General features: G+C 35.2%; 1 protein-coding gene across 1 annotated transcript; it reads right to left on the bottom strand.

The window, feature by feature from the left end:
- Positions 1-4,877: 4,877 nt before the first annotated feature.
- Positions 4,878-19,013, bottom strand: LOC110462893 (CDK5 regulatory subunit-associated protein 3-like). The gene is made up of 15 exons (XM_021517131.1): positions 18,944-19,013; positions 17,586-17,680; positions 17,146-17,277; positions 16,639-16,739; positions 16,148-16,196; positions 15,858-15,946; positions 14,575-14,664; positions 12,263-12,399; positions 11,735-11,900; positions 11,369-11,482; positions 10,515-10,602; positions 9,748-9,842; positions 9,019-9,227; positions 7,265-7,436; positions 4,878-6,642 (listed from the first exon to the last, which is right to left on the bottom strand). Exons 2-15 carry the CDS (start codon positions 17,656-17,658, stop codon positions 6,571-6,573), a joined length of 1,587 nt encoding a protein of 528 aa, XP_021372806.1. The 5' UTR covers positions 17,659-17,680; positions 18,944-19,013; the 3' UTR covers positions 4,878-6,570.
- Between the last annotated feature and the right edge of the window lie 2,666 nt (positions 19,014-21,679).

The raw sequence follows: 21,679 nt of genomic DNA, 5'->3' as shown, positions 1-21,679 counted from the left end.
TACTTGAATTCGTGCATTAAGAGTACCCACTCTTACGGAGAATTGCGTTATATAAAACTGGTTATTATAACTTCGTGGAGTTATGAATTCGTTGAAGATTACCCACGAAATCAACGAAATTAAAAAAAAACACGAAAATTAGTTATTTTCACAGTATACGTCAAATAGTGCCAAAAGTCAAAACTTATTCAAATAGCATACCTAAACATGGTCATTCATCACAAGTGGTTTAAGTCAAAATTGATTTTCTCTTATTTACTCGATGAAAATAATACTTCATACTATAATACAAATGTACAACTGTGCTGCGCTGTAACATGTGACTGTTGTAAAGTATATTTACGTATACAAATGTCAATCTTACTTCATTTATATACACATAATGTGTAAAACGTCGAAGTGCAGATAACTTTCAGTATGTACAAAAGAATTGCAAAACGGTATTTAGTTTTCCCCGATACATTTCTATTGAAAATATTGGAGAATGATTTGATGCTATCATTCTTAATAATATGTATGTAAGCGCAATACAAGATATATAGAAGTGCTTTAACTATTCCATTTGATATTTATGTGAAATCAGACATGATCTATCTGCAGCTTCTACAATGCTTTATAAATCCTCTTAGTACGACCCCCGTAACAAAGACGTGCGTAACACGTTTGCCCCTATGTGTAATGTCGTCTCGCCTCCTGTCGTTGTCTTTCATTAGGTGTTGACGTCTCAAAGGTCCCTGTTATTGTCTTGTTTAGACGTCTCATCGCTTCTAGTGTCGTTTTCTGTGTTGATGTGTGTTCTTCGTTGTGATGGCTACTTGCTTTCCTTAGTCTGTGTATGTGTAACCATGTGTTCCTCTCGTCGTCGATTCTTTGCTTTGACGTTTCATCGGTTGCAGTCTTTCCTCTAGTGTTGATGTATTATAAGTTTCTGTGTTGTTGTAAACCCTTGTTTTGTTGATTTGTATAGTAATACCAAGGCGCCACAATTGTTTACTACAGCTTACAACCATTCGCAAGATTTGATTTTTGCCTCTCATAACTTTCACTATTACATGCAGTGATATGCAATATTGTTTAAAATGCTAAATGTGATAACAGATTATGACAGAATTTGTGTTTATTAAGGATACGTCATATGACCTCCCCTTACAGGCTGATGTTGATAGGGATGGCAACAAAGATATGTGAAGCCATAGACGTAAATACTATGTCTCTAATGAAGCTAATGTCTCCTGAAGCATGACCAAGTGTGATAGATAAAGAGACTTAGTATTACCTCCCCTTACAGACTGATGTTGACAAGGATGGCAACAAAGATATATGAAGCTAATGTCTTGTGAAGCATGACCAAGTGTGATAAATAAAGAGACTCAGTATTACCTCCCCTTACAGACTGATGTTGACAGGAAAGGCAACAAATATACATGAAGTGTACGTCTTGTGAAGCATGACCGAGTATGTTAGATACAGAGATCCAGAATTACCTCCCCTTATAGACTGATGTTTAGGGGTGATAACTAGTTGATGTGAAGCTTACGCCATTTGAAGCTTACGTCATGTGAAGCTCACATCATGTGAAGCATACGTCTTGTGAAATAATACGAAAAGAGACATAGAAGTATCTCCTCATACCGGCTGCTGCTAACAAGGATGGTAATAAGTGTATAAGTGAAGCTTAAACCGTATGAAGATTGTATTAACTGGTTGAAAAAATGTGATCAATGTTGAATAAAATGATAAAACAATATAAGCCTTGCTTGACATTAACTACAACCATTAAAAAATTGTTTTACATATCACAATACAAAATATACACAAATAAATCTGACAATAAACTACAAAATCTCAACAAAAAAAATCACTCGATGAATGAAAACATCTCTATAAATAGCCATGTTTTTTTAACAGATTTATTTCTTACAAAAGACATGTGAAAAAAATATCAACATCTTTTGCAAAACGAAATTCTTGTCTGTAAACATATTAATGATAAAGAATTAATATTTAAAACCAAACATTGTATACATGACTCCAAAATAGGACCCATTGTATACACACACAAAATATGGGTCAACAAAAACATCCATGTCGATGGCAGACGAACTATACACGTGTACCACTGTATGACCGTTCGAGGCGAGTTATACAGGTTCCTAGCAGCTCGGGTTAGCCTACGGTACGTTTTCTTGGGGAAAACTGAAAAGAACAAAATAGATCTGACATGCAGATTCTTTATCTTGACATTTTTATTTAAATACTGCAATGTCTATACTTCCACACCTACCGTTTACCAATTGCCTTCCGTGTGACCATCACGACCTTAATGTGTTCATGTGCCATTATAACCTTATCCTATCACCTTTTTATCCAGAATCTGTCTATTATTCTAAAATATATATCAAACGATGATGATTGGATAAAACTTCATAACATACAATTTAAGCCCAGTCAGGTATGCAAAGCCCCAAATGACTTGACAGGTTCAACATAATGTGCTATATATCTAAAACGTGTTCAAAGCCCCGAATACCTGCACAGGTCCAATGCAAAATGCTATCTAAAATGTATTCAAATGTATGTAAACTGACAATAAAAAATAAATTATCAGGAGTTTAGATGTTTAGCTAATGAAAAGTCTATCATTTGGGATAAAATATCATCAAGCTAATCAGAATTATAATACCTTGCCACGCAACGTGATAATTAGAACAAATGCGTCGGTAATGTTTTCATGGTTTTATTTGACTTTAAGAAACCCACGTCGGGGAATGTCTAAAACGTTGTATTTTGGTTTGCATTTGTGATCTTTCTTAAAATAAAGTTTGTTACATATACATAATCGCCCTCTGCAAACTTGGCCGAAACCAATGAAAAGTATATTTACTCGTATCTGTAGATAATAATTTTATTAATGTTTTTTAATCAGTGTAATTAATGAATGCATTTTACACTAGTATATGGTATTTTGTTTAAAAGTTATTTTTTGCAGAATATAAATCATGTTTTTTTACTTGTATTACCACTAACAAGAAAGTTCTCGTTGGGCGGATTTCCTTATAGATTAAAATTAATATCATAATTATCATCCTTCCACCAAATTTAATCCCACTTATTTCAAATAAATTTCAACCTTAACACTGAACAAGAGGCCCATGGGCCTTAACGGTCACCTGAGTCTATAGTATTTATTTTTGTTGTTGAAATATGTACCAATTTGAGTAAAAAATAGTATAATGTTAACTTAACTTTGTCAGGACCATGAGCTGATCATTCCTAGACCAATTTTAAGTGAGATCGGCCTATTAGAACTTAGTAGCAAAATAGCGGCCATGGCAGCCAAATTGTATTTCTGATTGACCCGAAAAATAACAACACTTTGTCAGGACCATGAGGCGATCATTCCTACCAACTTTCAGTTCAATCGGTCCAGCAGAACTTGACTTTAAGTTTGAAATAGGTTTTCAAAATGGCGGCCGTGGCGGCCATATTGGATTTCTGATCGACCCGAAAAATAACAACACTTTGTCAGGACCATGAGGCGATCATTCCTACCAACTTTCAGTTCAATCGGTCCAGCAGAACTTGACTTTAAGTTTGAAATAGGTTTTCAAAATGGCGGCCGTGGCGGCCATATTGGATTTCTGATCGACCCGAAAAATAACAACACTTTGTCAGGACCATGAGGCGATCATTCCTATCAACTTTCAGTTCAATCGGCCCAGCAGAACTTGACTTTAAGTTTGAAATGTAAAATGTTAACGGACGACGGACGACGGACGACGGACGACGTACGACGTACGACGGACGACGGACGACGGACGACGACGGACGAAAACGGATAGCAATAGGTCACTTGAGCTAAAGCTCAGGTGACCTAAAAATACATACATAGGTCTACGATGACTGTAACACTTCCTTCTGCTGTAACAACACACCATCCTAATCCTTTCTTTATATACCAATACAAAGTACAACAACTTGTACTTACATAATACAGCCGAACAGAAATATTGATTTATCCAGTTCGACATGCTCTTATTAAGATAAAAATAATCAATTTTCTTCTGCAATTACTTAATGTTTAATAATATATGCTCATAAATGAGCCTTGTTATCACTACCCCCGATATATCTTTTACAACATGCCATTACTTGGTTTCGACCTACATTTATATGGAGGCTTTAATCAATTAAATAAAAGATACTTATCCCTACGAAACTCCTGGTCTTTTTCTCCTTGTACTTTTTCAAGACACTACATATGAACGTTTCCCCTGCTAATATATATACTGCCATAGTTTACTTCATTTTTAGTTCGAAAGTTGGTTTTGTGAACACTGCAGTATTATCTTGTTTTTTCTAGCAACACCCAATTTTGTTCAATACAAATAACAGGCTTCGGATGTAGAGCTAACACACTTGTGTGTACATGGGTGGAAGTTGGGGGGTCGTTTACTCTTCAAATGAATATCCGGAAGTATGCAGGGTTACAGAGGGTGAGTAGAGTTGAATTTAAGTAGGGAATCCATCACAACAACATCAGAGTATATAGGTTCTTTAGTTTAATTGGATCAATTAATAAATTGATGCAGATACACAATACAAATAGTACGATGAATATCTAATTAAAAACAGCAAGCCATGACTCAATTCAATTAATTTAATAAACGTAAAATGTGAAAACAACAACTTGTTATAAGACTTTGGTTTTTAGAAAATATCTATGAAATCAGCAAAACAATGAAAAAAAAAAAACAAGGATGTATCTATGTTTTTGTATTGGGTTTTATTTGGTTGAATTGGGGAAAATTGATAATTGTATTGAGTAACATTAAGCTTTATAGGAAAAGAAATAAATATCAATTTGCAACAAAACATGAGATGTTATCATTGTCTTTATTAGCAACGTTAACATGTACATTGTATATTGTCGGATCTCCTTATGTAACGTAACTAGGGACATGAGTAAATAATGTACGGATTAAATTACAATACTCCCTACCTTATATAGTTTCTGTTGTTGCAGGGACACTGCATCAGGGAATATCAGTCTGTACATTAATAATTCTAACTAACTCCTAAAAATTAACAAAATAGATGAAGCTCTAAGTCAAATAAATAAAGGTCTTACATAAATGTTTGCAAAATGAAACATTTTATACCTTTGATACACAATTCCATACCTACAATACAGGTCCGTATTATTTCAAATAAATATATTATTCTACATTGTGTGCATTAAAGTTTTTAATAAATCAATACCATCACATGAACACACATGTATCTGACTCAAACCTGCCATCCACATGTGATCTATAATGCACATACTAACACTTACATTCACACACGCACAAATACTCACCAAAACACTTGTACTTTACACCACGTCCACCACATACATACCAGTATTTTACACAGGTCCTCAAATTAATAAGTCTATCTACCCTTTCCAGAATCATACATAATTTCACACCTAACTCTTATAGAAAAAGATCATTTTCATGTAATTTCATATTTCATCAACCATAAACTTGTTAACTTTGTATAGCCTCTTTCTCTGAACCCCACTAAGGTTATAAATGTGTGAATTATAATAAGAATGAGAACAATGATTCAGACAATCTTAAGTGATTCATACTAAATGGTCAATGATTGATAACTGTTTTTCTTGCATATCAGCAACAGTTTCGACAGTTTTCAATATATGTAATATTTAATATCTTGAGATTAGCATCATATCTGCATCAAACTTTCATTAACAAAGATATACAGATATCAGTTTCTGGTGTAATGTGAGAAATTCTGGGAAACTAATTTTCCAGATTAATGATTAACAATTTATGTTACTTTCCCCTCATTCCTGTGTATATGACAGAACTGTCCAGGGCCAGAAAGAAGTGCAAGATATTTCTATCATACGTCACAATGGCACAACAATGATACGATGCCACGATATACAGAACCTTCTGATGCTACGATGCAGAAATTGCGATGTTTTCTTAGTTTGTACTCTATGAGGCCGAGAGGTGCAGAATAGGGAAATCCGACCCGAAGATATTCAAATTGGAGTGAAATTTTTAACAAACCTCGGGTTTTACCCAATTAAGAAAACCCTTGGGAGGGATTGCTGTGTCCTACACAATCCTGAAAGTCTAGGAAGTACTTATGAGTAGCAATGGACTTAAGATATACATCTATTAACAAAATTATTAAAGAGTGAAGTAAACAGACACACACCTTTGTTTTACCTTTTACACATATTGGTCAATTATCCAAGGAGATCCAAGAAGGGTTCCCCCTCTCCTCCTTTCTTAAACTTTCTACATCAGAAGATCCAAGAACGGCTCCCTACTCCTCCTTTCCAAAACTGACCATTGGTTCATATTTCCTGATAAGTTTATCTTGTGCCATCTCCCAAAAATCCAAACGTTCATTGGCCGAGGGAAGGAACATTCTATTATTTCCCCACAACCTTACCAACTTACTGGGAGGGTCCTGGCTTAATTATATAGAAAAAGAGAGTCCAAATATCAGAGGATCGTCTGTATTATTAATCATATTTTAATATTTTCATATCATGTTGATTTCCCCCATGATGTTGACTGGTCTATCCTTGTATTTTATGGATATTTCTCCTTCCATCTGAAAAAATAATTAAAAAAATTATCAACATCGTTTTAAAGATTTCCAATACCTATCATCAGTTTATGGAATATAGAAATATATTCCTATGACATCAATTAAGGAGGGTCTTTTTCTTGCACTAAATCATGGCCTTATATGCCAATTCACATTCTTATGAACAATGATACATATCAAGTAAACACCAAACAAATTTCTGGAATTAACCATTTCACCCCTAGGTAACTTTAGTAGACTCTATCATACATTGATCTGGACGAGTCCATTATGGTCTACAGTGGTGGAAGGGTTAATACTGTATTTATCCTCCAATAAGCGAAGGGGGCCAACACAGAATCTCTGACTCAAAATAGGAAGGTGGGCTTATACTAGAAAAAATAAAAACAGCATTTCTTGGCATTTCTACTGAACTGCAATTGATATGGGTGGGCTTATTGCCAGATAAGTTATCGTTCAGCAAAGTCCATGCCTTTTTTCAATATCCACCAATCAGTGACAAACAGTGGCATTTGACTGAATTCATTAAATTATGACATGTTTGTGATCATTCTCCACATAAACTTTGCTATCCTTGCCCCATGGTTCCGACACTATTGTCGGATAAGTGACTTTATACACAGACCTGACTCTGCATCTCCTTCGTTCTCTTGATTATCACATCAAGTTTGGGCTCCATCTGCCTCTGTTCCTCCAAGACCTCTTTCTTCTTCACAATCATCTCCTTCTCGTAGAACACCATCTTGTCAGCCAGGGACAGTGTCTGTTTGAGGGAGTCTCTCAGGCGGTCCACATACCTGCATTAGAAAAGTCCTTTTTGTAATATACTCACAACTAAGGCACGTTACTATACTTGAGATAGTTCGTACTTCAGCTAGGGTCGTGTAACATAACATACCCTTGTTCCCTGTATGATAAAACTTTATTTATTTTACAACAATTATGTTACAAGTTATTTCAACTTATATCAATCACTCTTTTTGGCCCGGATGTTAGCGCGTGGGGGTCTTAGTGTGGGAGGAAACCAGAGTACCCGGAGAAAATCCACGTGGTCGGGCAGGTGACCCCAACCTTTTTACGTCCGATCGAGGAATGGAACCCCGGGCCGCCTTGGTGAAAGGCAAGTGCGCTATCCACTGCACCATCTGACCACCCTGTTCCCTGTACAGCATGTTGAATGACTTTATGGACACTTGACCTTTGACCTTGACCTCAGTAACCTTGTTTTAGTTTTTTACAGTTGTGGCTTACAGACACAACTCTAGTATTATAAAATCAGCCTATTAATTTGAAAATATGCAAGAACACTGACAACAGTGGTTAGGACCCGTTTTTTTTACACTTAAGCAGTTCCCTTATTTTGCAAGAGTAAATGATCTTTCATATTTCAAGAAATTTCGATCATTCAATCGAAACAACCATGATTCAAAATCCAATCTCTTTCGTTGTCTCCCGGTTTAATGTGATAGTTACATAGCTAAATAAGGATGGAATAAACAGGAGGGTAGATCAGACATGACATTTACAGTTGACCTGGTAAGTGACCTGATAGTGGTTTTCGTTTTAATAGCAAAAATGACATTCAGCCATTTTGTAATAAAACTTCTAAAACAATGTGAAAAATTCCATAAACATGACAGTAAACTCTATATTATTACAGGTAATATGTATGTAAATTATACCAGTATAATACAAAACTGTCATACAATAGTTCAGTTTAGACAGGTTTTGTTTGATACACAATAGTTCAGTGTAGACAGGAATTGTCCAAACACAACAGTTCAGTATAGACAGGTTTTGTCTGATAAACAACAGTTTAGGATAGATGGGTTTTGTCTGATACACAATAGATCAGTATAGACAGGAATTGTCCAAACACAATAGTTCAGTATAGACAGGTTATGTCTGATACACAATAGTTCAGTATAGACAGGTTATGTATGATACACAATAGTTCAGTATAGACAGGTTATGTCTGATACACAATAGTTCAGTATAGACAGGTTATGTCTGATACACAATAGTTCAGTATCGACAGGTTATGTCTGATACACAACAGTTCAGTATAGACAGGTTATGTCTGATACACAATAGTTCAGTATAGACAGGTTATGTCTGATACACAATAGTTCAGTATAGACAGGTTTTGTCTGATAAACAACAGTTCAGGATAGACGGGTTTTGTCTGTTACACAATAGTTCAGTATAGACAGGCTTTTTCTGCTATATGAAAGTATGGTTTAGACAGGTTTTCCTGACATACTGTAATGTAGTTTATACAGGTTTCAATGACACAGAAATTCAGTTTAATTGTTTGTTTAGACAGGTTTCACTGACAAGCAATAGTATACGATGATTTTTTTACAAGAAGTACATTACCTTGGTGAATTCCTTATCAGAAGTAAGTGGTGCATTTTTACAGAGGTCAGTTGACTGAGAATGTCCTTGACCTTCGACGCCATGGTTACGACCTTGTTTTTGTCGACCTGTACAGAGGAAGGAGCGTTCTGGAACTGGCTGGTGCTGATGATGTCCAAATCTCTATTCCCATCCATCTCACAGATTCTCTGGGTCAGGAACGCTTCCAGCTGTCAACAGGGACAAGATTGTCACACAAACCGGATGGTAATCTACATATATATATATATAGACATTCCACACAGCTTTTTGTAGAGGCAATTTTTAACTGTCTATTGTAGACTCAAAAAGTTAATATTTAAAACTTATTTCAGGATTTATAAAATTTACAAAAATGATTGTAAGACGATTGATGACACTCAGTGTACCATTCTGGAGCAAGGAAAATGTAATACAAGCTTTAAAGCAACAGATTTTCTCAACTTTATACGGAGATGATCAAACTGAGATAATTACTATCAAAATCAATCAATGAATCGGTAACAACAACCTAAGATGTTGTAGGGATGTAACCCTGGTAAATACTAGCCGCAATATATCGCTCGGCTAGAGAGAACTTCACTTTAGCTCGATCGGTTGAGCATAAGACTAGTAAGCCAGGGGTCCCGGGTTCGATCCCTAGCGGAGGTAGTGATTTAAATTTAATTAATCATGCGCTTTGTTACATGGACACAATGTTTTATTTTGTACCTCCATCAAGTCATCCATAAACTTGGTGCGTGTGACGGGATTGTCCAGTATGGTCAGAGCGTCCACTCCCTTAGCGACCCCCTCCTCTGTCCCACCTGTGATAAGAAAAATATGCGAGCTTTAGATCCACGAAATATATTATTGTAGTGCCTGTACATTGTAGCATTTTAGTATCCATAATATGCCTGAAGGAAATGTTTGTATTCTACACATTTTTGTTCACAAATTTCATTACAGTTATTGTATTAGGTGAAAATTATTTCTTTCTCCTGGTATTTTTTTGTGAATAAAAATATATGCAAATCAATTAATAGAATGTGTCTCAGAAGTGTTGCTATTACATCATATTCTAGCTTACTGCTTCAATGAAGCCCTTAGAAATCTTCTCATGGTATTTATAAATGCAAATTAGAAATTGCAAATTTATTGATAAGCTCCAATATATTGCTTTTCATTCCGTTTGCCTTTAGTTAAAAATAGGTCTTTATTCTGACCATAAATTATAACCAACAACAATTCACAAATATCCTATAGTCCAATCACAGGGTAATTAACATTTTTTTGTGTGATTGCTCTTTCAAAGTCCGACCTTACAAGAAATGTATTTTATAACAAATGGAACATCAGCATCAGAGCCTTCCTTGTTTAATATCGTTGAACAATTTATTGACAAAATATTTGGAATTGTGTTCTTTTTGCAAATGAACCCATTACATAAATGCTACCAAGTAAGTTCTATATTATAGAACTACTGACGGAGAGATTACCTTTGCTTGGATGTTCGACCAGGACGGTGTCGCTCCAGTCGATACCGTTACTATCACTATCTGGCTCCAAGGACTGGTTACTTGGGTTCTGTAGATCAGGAAAAGTACAGACATCCACCCTTTATATAAAGTGTTCATCAATCACAGTGGAGGACCCATATTAATTGGAAACACAAAACGAAGGAACTATTTTTATATTTACCTCAACCTTGATAGGTTAAACTATTGGGTACACAAAATTGTCTTAAAACCTCTAAATCTGTTGATATTTTAATTGAGATTGGCAATTGATGCATCACTTAGATATCATTAGAACAACTGTCAATGGGTCATTGTGACGTCATACATTTGTACGTCATTTTCTGTACCTACGAATAAGTAAGATTGACGTTACTTGAAACAATCGTGGACTTTCGTCCTTGAAGAAGGCCAGGAGGCTGAAATATTGGGACTTAGAGTGACATTTGTTCTATATTTTCATCTTTTTTCCCCTTTGGAAATCATATGTTGTTTAAACTATCATTGGGTTTTAAACTATTAACAATTTTAATTGATCCTTGTGACATTTGTTCAAAAATATCAAATTTTCCTCTGGAAATTTACCTATTTTTTCTTAATTGGTCCTGGATGAGTCTTTCATTTGGAAACATACATGTATGTCAAATATTATGACTGGGAGTGACCTATTTTATCTTAATTCCCTAATTAACTAGCTGTCAGAAACTTTGTATGACCACAAAAATAAATTCATATTTCCAATAAAATATTTGTGACTCTGTTCTTGAGGACCAGTAAACAACAATGAATTTAATTTAACATATGAGTTTTTACAATAACACAGGTTTACACTGGACCTGGTCTTCAGTCTCCGTTCCTCCTTGTTCCACGGTGATTTCGGAGATGTCAAAGTCAATTTCCTCACCGAAATCAATGTCTGCTTCAACATCAGCCCCAATGTCCCAATCAATCTACAGTGTAGCAACATGAGAAAATACCATAAAAAGTTTCTGACATTTCATAAAAACCAAATTCACATTTTCATTTGTAACATTTCAATTAGTTAAACTCAAACTTATACATGCATTACCTTCACTATTTGGAACTGTTCCAGTTATCAAATCAATTCATTTACAGTAAGAACTTGACAACAAAATGAGAGATAAGTTTGACTTAACAAATTTAGCATATAAGAAAACTCACTGAGGGACATAAATACGTACATTCTCAGTAGCATCATGTTGATCCTGTTCGTCGCCAAGATCAATCAAAATGGGCGTCTCCTCGACCTTCTCCGGCTTGGTGCCTGTCCTCCATTCGTATGTTGTTGTGTCACCAGAATTTTGGACATATTTTAACATTGTCACACATGTCTCCTGGTGCTTTTGGCTTCAAATATATAAAGATAATTGACAAAAAAAAACAATTAGCAAAACTTTAAAAGAAAAAAGAAAAAATTGTTAGGCTTTCAAATTAGTTAAAAAAAATTATCACCAACATTCAAACTAAAATAATTTCTTCTTGCTGTTTAAATTAGTTACTTTCACACAAAAGAGGACTAAAACGTTCATGACATTATACTATTCAATATACAAGAAGGAGTATTGAGTTAGATTTCAAGGGAATCTCATTCTGAAGTAAACATATTGGGTACCTGTGATTCACGTGAGACCATATCATGAATCTTATTTAAAAAGTTTAAATTACAATTTAACATATTTTATAGTTAATCATAGATTTCATTTGTGCACCTGTTCATAACAAAATTCACAAAGTCTCCATAAAACTGAACAGCCTCCTGTAAATCCTTGGAAGAATCTGCTATCTTATTGAAAGTCATTGGCAGGTCTTTAACAAGGGCAGATAATTCAGACTTGATCTTCTTTCCCTTCAAATACAAAAAAAATCCATAAACATATCAGTACTAAATTTATTTTGTGTGTGAAGTGTTTTCAGGCTTACACCAACAAACAAATAAGGTTCAATAGTAGTTATAGACAAGTAGTAGTTATAGACAGGTGATAGTTATAGACAGGTGGTAGTTATAGACAGGTGGTAGTTTTAGAGAGGTGGTAGTTATTGGCAGGTGGTAGTTATAGACAGGTGGTAGTTTTAGAGAGGTGGTAGTTATTGGCAGGTGATAGTTATAGACAGGTGGTAGATATAAACAAGGGATAGTTATAGACAGATGGTAGTTATAGACAGGTGGTAGTTATAGAGAGGTGGTAGTTTTAGAGAGGTGGTAGTTATTGGCAGGTGATAGTTATAGACAGGTGGTAGATATAAACAAGGGATAGTTATAGACAGATGGTAGTTATAGACAGGTGGTAGTTATAGAGAGGTGGTAGTTTTAGAGAGGTGGTAGTTATTGGCAGGTGATAGTTATAGACAGGTGGTAGTTATAAACAAGGGATAGTTATAGACAGATGGTAGTTATAGACAGGGGGTAGTATAGAGAGGTGGTAGTTATAGACAGGTGGTAGTTATAAACAAGGGATAGTTATAGACAGATGGTAGTTATAGACAGGGGGTAGTATAGAGAGGTGGTAGTTATAGACAGGTTGTAGTTATAGACAGGTAGTAGTTATAGACAAGTAGTAGTTATAGGCAGGTGATAGTTATAGACAGGTAGTAGTTATAGACAAGTAGTAGTTATAGGCAGGTGATAGTTATAGACAGGTAGTAGTTATAGACAAGTAGTAGTTATAGACATGTGATAGTTATAGACAGGTGATAGTTATAGACAGGTGGTAGTTATAGACAGGTGGTAGTTTTAGAGAGGTGGTAGTTATTGGCAGGTGATAGGTATAGACAGGTGGTAGTTATAAACAAGTGATAGGTATAGACAGATGGTAGTTATAGACAGGTGGTAGTTATAGACAGGTGGTAGTTATAAACAAGTGATAGTTATAGACAGATGGTAGTTATAGACAGGTGGTAGTATAGAGAGGTGGTAGTTATAGACAGGTGGTAGTTATAGACAGGTGATAGTTATAGACATGTGGTAGTTTTAGAGAGGTGGTAGTTATAGACAGGTGGTGGATATACACAGGTGGAAGTTATTGACAGGTGATAGTTTAAGGCAGGTGGTAGTTATAGACAGGTGATAGTTTTAGAGAGGTGATACTTATAGACAGGTGATAGTTATAGACAGGTGATAGTTTTAGACAGGTGATAGTTACAGACAGGTGGTAGTTATAGACAGGTGGAAGTTATACACAGGTGATAGTTTTAGAGAGGTGGTAGTTTTAGGCAGGTGATAGTTATAGACAGATGGTAGTTATAGACAGGTGATAGTTATAAACAGGTGGTAGTTATAGGCAGGTGATAGTAATAGACAGGTAGTAGTTATATATAGGTGATAGTTATAGACAGGTGGTAGTTATAGGCAGGTGGTTGTTATAGACAGGTGATAGTTTTAGACAGGTGGTAGATATACACAGGTGGTAATTATATACAGGTGATAGTTTTAGAGAAGTGGTAGTTTTAGACAGGTGGTAGTTATAGACAGGTGATAGTTATAGACATGTGGTAGGTATAGACAGGTGGTCGATATAGACATGTTATAGTTATAGACAGGTGATAGTTATAGACAGGTGATAGTTTTAGAGAGGTGGTAGTTTTAGACAGGTGATAGTTTTAGACAGGTGGTAGTTATAGACAGGTGATAGTTATAGACAGGTGGTTGTTATAGACAGGTGGTTGTTATAGACAGGTGGTAGTTATACACAGGTGATAGTTATAGACAGGTGGTTGTTATAGACAGGTGATAGTTTTAGACAGGTGATAGTTTTAGACAGGTGATAGTTATAGACAGGTGGTAGATATATACAGGTGGTAGTTATAGACAGGTAATAGTTATAGACAGGTTGAAGTTATAGACAGGTGGTTGTACCTTGGTATTTTAAATGTGATAAATGTATTCTGCAGTTTAATTAATAACTATTGGTCACACTGTTCAACAAGTTTGAATATCAAAATCCTTTTAATAAATAGATTATGTAAAAAGAGTTGTCACAAGAATGACTTTTTTAAGATTATTTAACCATTTAACAGTTCTCACCACAATTCCTAGTTCCTTACACCTGGAGTCGTATTTCTTACGTAACTCTGCAGCCTTGGCAACGTAATCAGCCTCTTTTTTGTCACATTCCTACAACAACAATATCAATATATAAAAATAACATAAAAATCAGGTTCAGCAAAATGACTGTCCAGCATGAATGATAAAACATGTTGTATCCCAACAATCACTGTGTAGAGTGCTTTATTGAATCAAGAACTTACTCTACAATGAGCATTCAACAGATGATTAGTATTTATTACAATAAGGAGGGAGGATGGCAGTCTTAGACTATGATTTCCATTAGTTCCTCCTCGTATGTGAGGGTGTACCCTAATGGGCCATTTATAATGTGATGCACTTGAAAGTGTTTATAAACATGTAGTAGCCATAGACACATAGCAGATTTAGACTCAATAATGGAGAAAAATGGGCGGATTGGTCGAGTGGTAAAAACTCCGGCCTTCACCCCCGAAGTCGCATGAAATATTCAGAGAAATTGTTTTTCTCCTGCCCACACAACTCCAACAACCCAGGTGGAGGATAAAATGGTCTGGGGTGGGTGTTGCGGTATCTGTGATGTAGCATTCAAGTGAGGTGGCACTATAAATGATACTGTTGGAAGCATGGTCCCACTACAAACAGAACACAATACATCTCCAGCACACACACAGGCATACACACATGGAGATATTAGCCAGGTGGCATAGGACTGTGAATTCCTCAATATTGTATTGATTAACATATTATTATAAAATTGACTATATAAAATTGTATATCTATGTACTGTAAAGCGCTTTAGAGAGGCTTATGTTAGCTAGATAGAGCGTTATATCAAATGTTGTATATTTAATTTTTTATTTAAAAAAATTGTGCTGTGAATTATAAAAAATGAAAGTTTGTGTTTTATATTAATTATTATTCAAGATGACTATCATAGCATTGTAATTCCTGTAAATATATTATGTGTGTTGTCAGAATAAACCTAGGTGTATCTGTGTAAGGCAATATTACACCCCATTCTAGAGAGGTGGACTTAATCGATGGTAAGTCTAAGGAAAGTTACAGATATCTGGTAAAAAAAAATCTGTTTCATTATTTGATGTTTTTCATAAAATGGTAAAAAGATTCATTGTTCAAGGAATCTTCACTCTATATCAAATTTACCCGAAATTATTGTTATAATCAACAATAGCTTGTCTCTTTGAAAATATGAATTCATTCAACTGAGCATTGATTATTATCAACCATATCACATCACAAGGTAATAGTATGTATCTTACCTTCTGGACTTGCTGACACTTTGCAATCTGTTTTTTCAATGCTGGAATTTCGTAATTTACATTCCGCCCAATCATTTGTGCTGTTTCTCCTTAAAAACAGTAATATTCAATATCATAATCAATATTTCAACTATATATGACAGTATTTTATCACTGAACTGAGTGTTTTTGTTTATTTTTTAATATTTCCTTGGTTGTTCTTAATATCTATGAAGCAGATCATGTTTGTTGTCCTTGATTTTTAAAACTGATGATTATTTCCATGACAATAAATTTGTAAGATATTTTACCTAAATACACTCCATCTTTTTCATACATCCTGATGATTTCCACCCAATCCTGAAACAAATTGGACCCAACAAATCAAGCATTTCAAACATAATTTTTTGATATGCACACCATCTAATGTAAAACTGTTCTTTTATACAACATAATGCCCAGAGGGGTGGTCGAGTGGGGAAGTGGAAAATACACTCGGCTTTCAAAAAGGTGGCTTGGGTTCAATTCCCAGATCAGACATGAAATGGCATGGGGTGAACTGCTGAGCCACATGGGTTTCGCCGGGTACACCGGTTTCCTCCCATATTATTTAACCCTTTCACCCCTATGTAACTTTAGTAGACTCTACCATACATTGATATGGATGAGTCCATTGTGGTCTACAGTGGTGAAAGGGTTAAGACCCTACATGCACCAACGTTTTGGCGTACAAGAATGATAAATGTAAGTTGGAATTAACAATTGTTGTTATATAAAATAACTTTATCAGGGTCATTTTTACCTTCATTTTTTGTGAAGAATACTGTCCAAACATGTTCTTCTTTCCAGACTCACTGTCCTTCAACATTGCCACAATCTTCACACAGTGAAAGTAGTTGACATCTGTGAGAAATATTATTTGATACATTTTATTTCATGAAATGTCAGATTTTGAATTTTTCATGTGACAAAAAACAAGTTTTAATATTGTATTTTGTTTCATCTATTTATGATAAGAATAATCCACTTCACTTAAATTTGAAGCAATATATTGAAGCACACTACTTTTGCAGAGTTTTATATTGATTTCATCGTCCATTTACATTTTAATACTCATTATAATTGTACCTCGATCTATACTAAGCACAATCTAAATACACCATTGATTTTATCGCAAAACGATAACAATTAGCTATGTTCGGTAAATAACCATGCTTTCTGCTTGAAATTTGTTTCACTTTTGTGAGTATCACTTTATTGTGTTGATAAACAAGATATTGTTTACAATGAGATAATAAGAATTCCTCACATGTCCCCTCCAGGAGTTGTGTGATTTCCTCCATGGCGGGCATGTCCTGTATCGCCTGGTTGATATTCTGCCGTATGACAGCGAGCGAGGTGTGCCATTCCTGGGTACAGTGGCGACGATTGATCAGCCAATCTACACAAAAAAAGTCAATTTTATAATTAACCCTGGTATTTTGGCAATTACCAAGTTCTTCAGTGGATATGTAGTCTATTATATATATGTACCAAAGCAAATGAGTGAATTGTGAATTAAATATGCACAGAAGTGAGAACTTTGCCTTGGAAGAGCTTACACATATTTTTGATACATACTGAATAACATCCTCTTCCCAAAAAAAAAAAAAAAAAAAAGAGACTTTTGTGCACTCTCTATTTGTTAATGTTCACAAACATTATCTATCATCTTCTCCTGACCACAATCAAGGTATAGAATTTAATTACCCAGTAGTTTGTTGAAATGTACGTCTATTGGGATGTTTTGTTCTGCGGATCTTTGATTTTGTTTGGTCGCCATTTTTGTTAACCACTGGTGCTATCTGAAATGAACGATGATAGATCTAGAAGCAAGTAATATTCAAGGATAATAATCAAATGGAAAATGGATTAATCGTGTTATAACTTGTAGACCAAAATAGTTTTTGCTGTGGTTCCGATTTCCTTCTCTCTGCAAAATAAAAGTAGGTACTTGTAGCATGTAATCTACTTAAGCATGCTTGTTTGTGCTTTATATCCTATTACAACAGCTCATCAGGGCCTACTTGTATAAAACATCTCAAAGTTAAGGGAAATCTCAAGCAATGTATTGTCTATGGGAAATCTTAGACTTGAGGAAATCTCAAGAGTTGAGATGTTTATACAAGTGGGCCATGGTCATTCAAGGATGAGTCAGGTTTTGGTGATCATGGAGGAAAACTGGAGTATCCGGAGAAAAACAACTGATTGTGATAACATTATAATCCTATGAGGCGTTGATTATATGAAATCTTACCAATTTGACACTTTTGATTTTGCCCCTTTAGTTGGCATAGCATAGGACCGGTTTGTAGGTCTGATGACACGATATACAAAATGTATATAAGATTGCCTCGTCATCAAAAGCTATACGTTATCACAGCTTTATGGGTTAATGACCATAGACAGTCATAGACGGTGGAAGTCACTCTTTAGATTTTACTGTTTAATCAGAGGATCAACTTCTGGTTGACTTATGATTTACAATTTCATGTTTGATGTCCATCAGGTTTTCCCTGGATGGAAGCTGAATGTGAAAAGAGATAATAACTGTCCATGATATTGTGAAGTTCCATATGTATCAACATTTTGGACTGTAATGTCCATTGACTTTTTTGTCACTCAAAGAAATGACTCCTCCTGTTTAAATAACTTAATACACCATATAAACTGAAAGTAGACATGCCGAGATACACATTGACATTGTGAGATCCCCTGCTGGACTTTGAAGGTAACAGTAAATTAAGTAAGGCATGAACACAAAGATTCGAATGAGCTGCAATCCATTTCAGTATAAACATATGTCCTAATGTCGTCCGTACGTCAAGTATTTGCACAGCCATATATGATATCATTTGATATATCCATAAGACCATAGTATTGTATTGTGCCAAGTCAGCTGTCAAAACGGGTCTCACTAAAATACGCCATAGCAGAATGGCATGTTTCTGATAGTATCAGTTTGTATGCCTTTATTGCATTAGAACCAATCAATACAGAACATTACTATGTTATCTAAATACAAAACAAATCAAAATGATATGCCGCCAACATCGACTCTCCTTTACCTGTATTTCACCACCAGCTGTTTAGTTTTCAACGTGTTGTTTACTAAAATATTAGCTTCCGGTTGAAGAGCTCTTATTATGGGCGCGTTCGAATAAATAATCAAAATGAGTTGTGTTCGATTACGCCTCTTTGTTCTGTATGGCGTTTCTTCTTCTCCTTTAGGTTATCAGTAGTCCTTCAATGATCTGAAGATTGTTTACTGTTTTGCGCAGCGTGGCCTATATATATATATTTACAAGACTACCAAAAATTATGAAAATGAATTTGGAATGCATAAATTTTAACTTGTGATTAAAACTATGTACATAGGCTTGTAAAAATTAAATGAATTTGTGGAGAACAGCTGGTGTGAGCTGTTCTCTGAAAGTGTCGACTGTTGTGACAGTGACTGTATGGATTGGTAATAAATTCCATTGAGTTATGGTATAAGAAAAAAAATGAAAATTTATATGTATCTTTTTTGGTCGAAATGTGTCTGTATGATTTTTCGGGTTCTACTGTCTGATGGTATGAGAATAGCAGATGGGATTGCTACAATTTGATGGACTATTTTGTAGAACATTATTAATCTTGTGCGTAGTCTTCTTTCTTGTAGTGTTGGCCAGTTTAGTGAATTTATCATATCTGTAGGACTACTGATGCTATGGTACCTGTTACAGACATATCTGGCAGCTCGTCGTTGGACCATTTCGATTTTAGAAGTTTGTTCAACTGTGTGATGGTCCCATACTGTACATGAATATTCGAGTTTTGGTCGAACTAGCGCCAGATATGCCTGAGTCTTGATGTTCTGACATGATGTTTTTAAATTTCTTTATAGGAAGCCTTAAGATTTGTTGCCATTAGCTATGATGTTATCTGTATGAGTGTAATGCCCAGATATTAAGCTGAAGAGACCAGTTCAAGTTTGTGATTGTGGAGGATATAGTCATGTTTAAACTGGGTTTTTTTCTTTTGTGAGACTGTAAGGACTGTGCATTTGTCTGGATGGAAAGCCATCAACCAGTCCCGCTCCCACCTAGCAGCTGCATCTAAGTCCAATTGTAGTGCATCACGGTCACTTTGGGTGCAGATCTATATCTATCTATATGTTATACTCCACAGAGACCAAAATGGCTTTAATGCGGATGGGTTAAAGTACACATGCGATACTAAGCTTCGGTTAATCCCATTTGGTAGGGATTGATGCTTTAAATGCCTCTGTTTCCTTGCGCCCAGGTGGTTCCAATCTGTGAATTTATGATTTGAGTTACTCAATGAATGTATAATATGTCCTTCAATGCTATCTAGAAGATACATAAAGAATTGATTGAGCGAAAACTTGAAATACGTAGGAAATATACAAGTAAAAATACATCCAGTTGACAAATGAAAATTATATACTTGCATTTACATCATCACTATATCTCGTATACATTATGTATAATCATTGAGCGGGCGGCATGTTTTTTGACCGAAAGTCAATTTAAATCCCTCAAACATGTTAAATTACTCGGATCATCTTAGTTTAGATCCAATTATAGTTGTAAAAAATTCTCAGGTCCCTATCTTACATGAAGCAGAAAATTTCAAACTAAGAAAGTACGCAATTTCAGGTTGAAAGGGACTGAACGTAGATGTTCAGCAGATGGCTGACTGAGACAGCGACAAAGTCGAAGTTCTAGCCCGATTCTTTACGCAGGAACCGGCCACAACGAAAATTATAAGAGTTGGAGAAATTTTAGAAAAATGTCTGTTATTCGTATGTTGTTGAAAAACTACTAAGAAAAACCAATGAAAATTAATCACTGGGACCAGACATGATGACGTCATGCACTCAGAAGTTCTAAAGAACTGATAAATAATATAAGTACACATTTGGTCGATATATTCAACAGGGCTTTAGCAGAAGGAAAACGTCAACTAGCATGAATGAGGCAAATATAATGGTGATACTTGAAAATAGGGGCGGGGGGTTCAAGGTTTAACCCGGGAAATTGCAGTCCGTAAACTTAATGACTATCATTAATATTGGTAAGACACTGGATAAGCTGGAAAGGAATATGTTCGGCTTCATCTCTGGCAGGTCCACTCAACTCCAACTTCTAACGGTACAAAGTGTCATTCATATGAAAAAACTAGATCTTAGCCCTTCATATCGGCAAGTTACTGACATTATATCATACTGTTAGGCCTCCTGGTTATTCATTAGGAGGTTGGGTTTTTTTTCATTCATTTGACCCCTGTGGCATTGAAAGTAAGCTGCCAAAGTCATTCGTTTTGACAACCTCTCGGTATGCCATCTAAATGCCAAATATCAACGTCCTCTGCCTATTAATTATTAATAAGAAGTCTTTTAAGGCTTTTAAACATCAGACCCTATGACCTTGAGAATTAGTCAAGGTCATTAATTATATATTACACAATAGTCAATATATATAACATGGCAGTCAGTATATATAACACGGTAGTCAGTATATATCTCGGTAGTCAGTATATATAACACGGTGGTCAGTATATATAACACAATAGTCAGTATATATAACACAATAGACACTATATATAACACAATAGTCAATATATATAACATGGTAGTCAGTATATATAACTCGGTAGTCAGTATATATAACTCGGTAGTCAGTATATATAACACGTTGGTCAGTATTAATAACACAATAGTCAGTATATATAACACAATAGTCAGTATATGTAACACGATAGTCAGTATATATAACACGGTAGTCAGTATATATAAG

The sequence above is a fragment of the Mizuhopecten yessoensis genome, unplaced genomic scaffold (assembly GCF_002113885.1).
Source record: "Mizuhopecten yessoensis strain PY_sf001 unplaced genomic scaffold, ASM211388v2 scaffold10841, whole genome shotgun sequence".
Lineage (NCBI taxonomy): Eukaryota > Metazoa > Mollusca > Bivalvia > Pectinida > Pectinidae > Mizuhopecten > Mizuhopecten yessoensis.
This window is presented reverse-complemented; position numbering and strand designations above follow the sequence as displayed.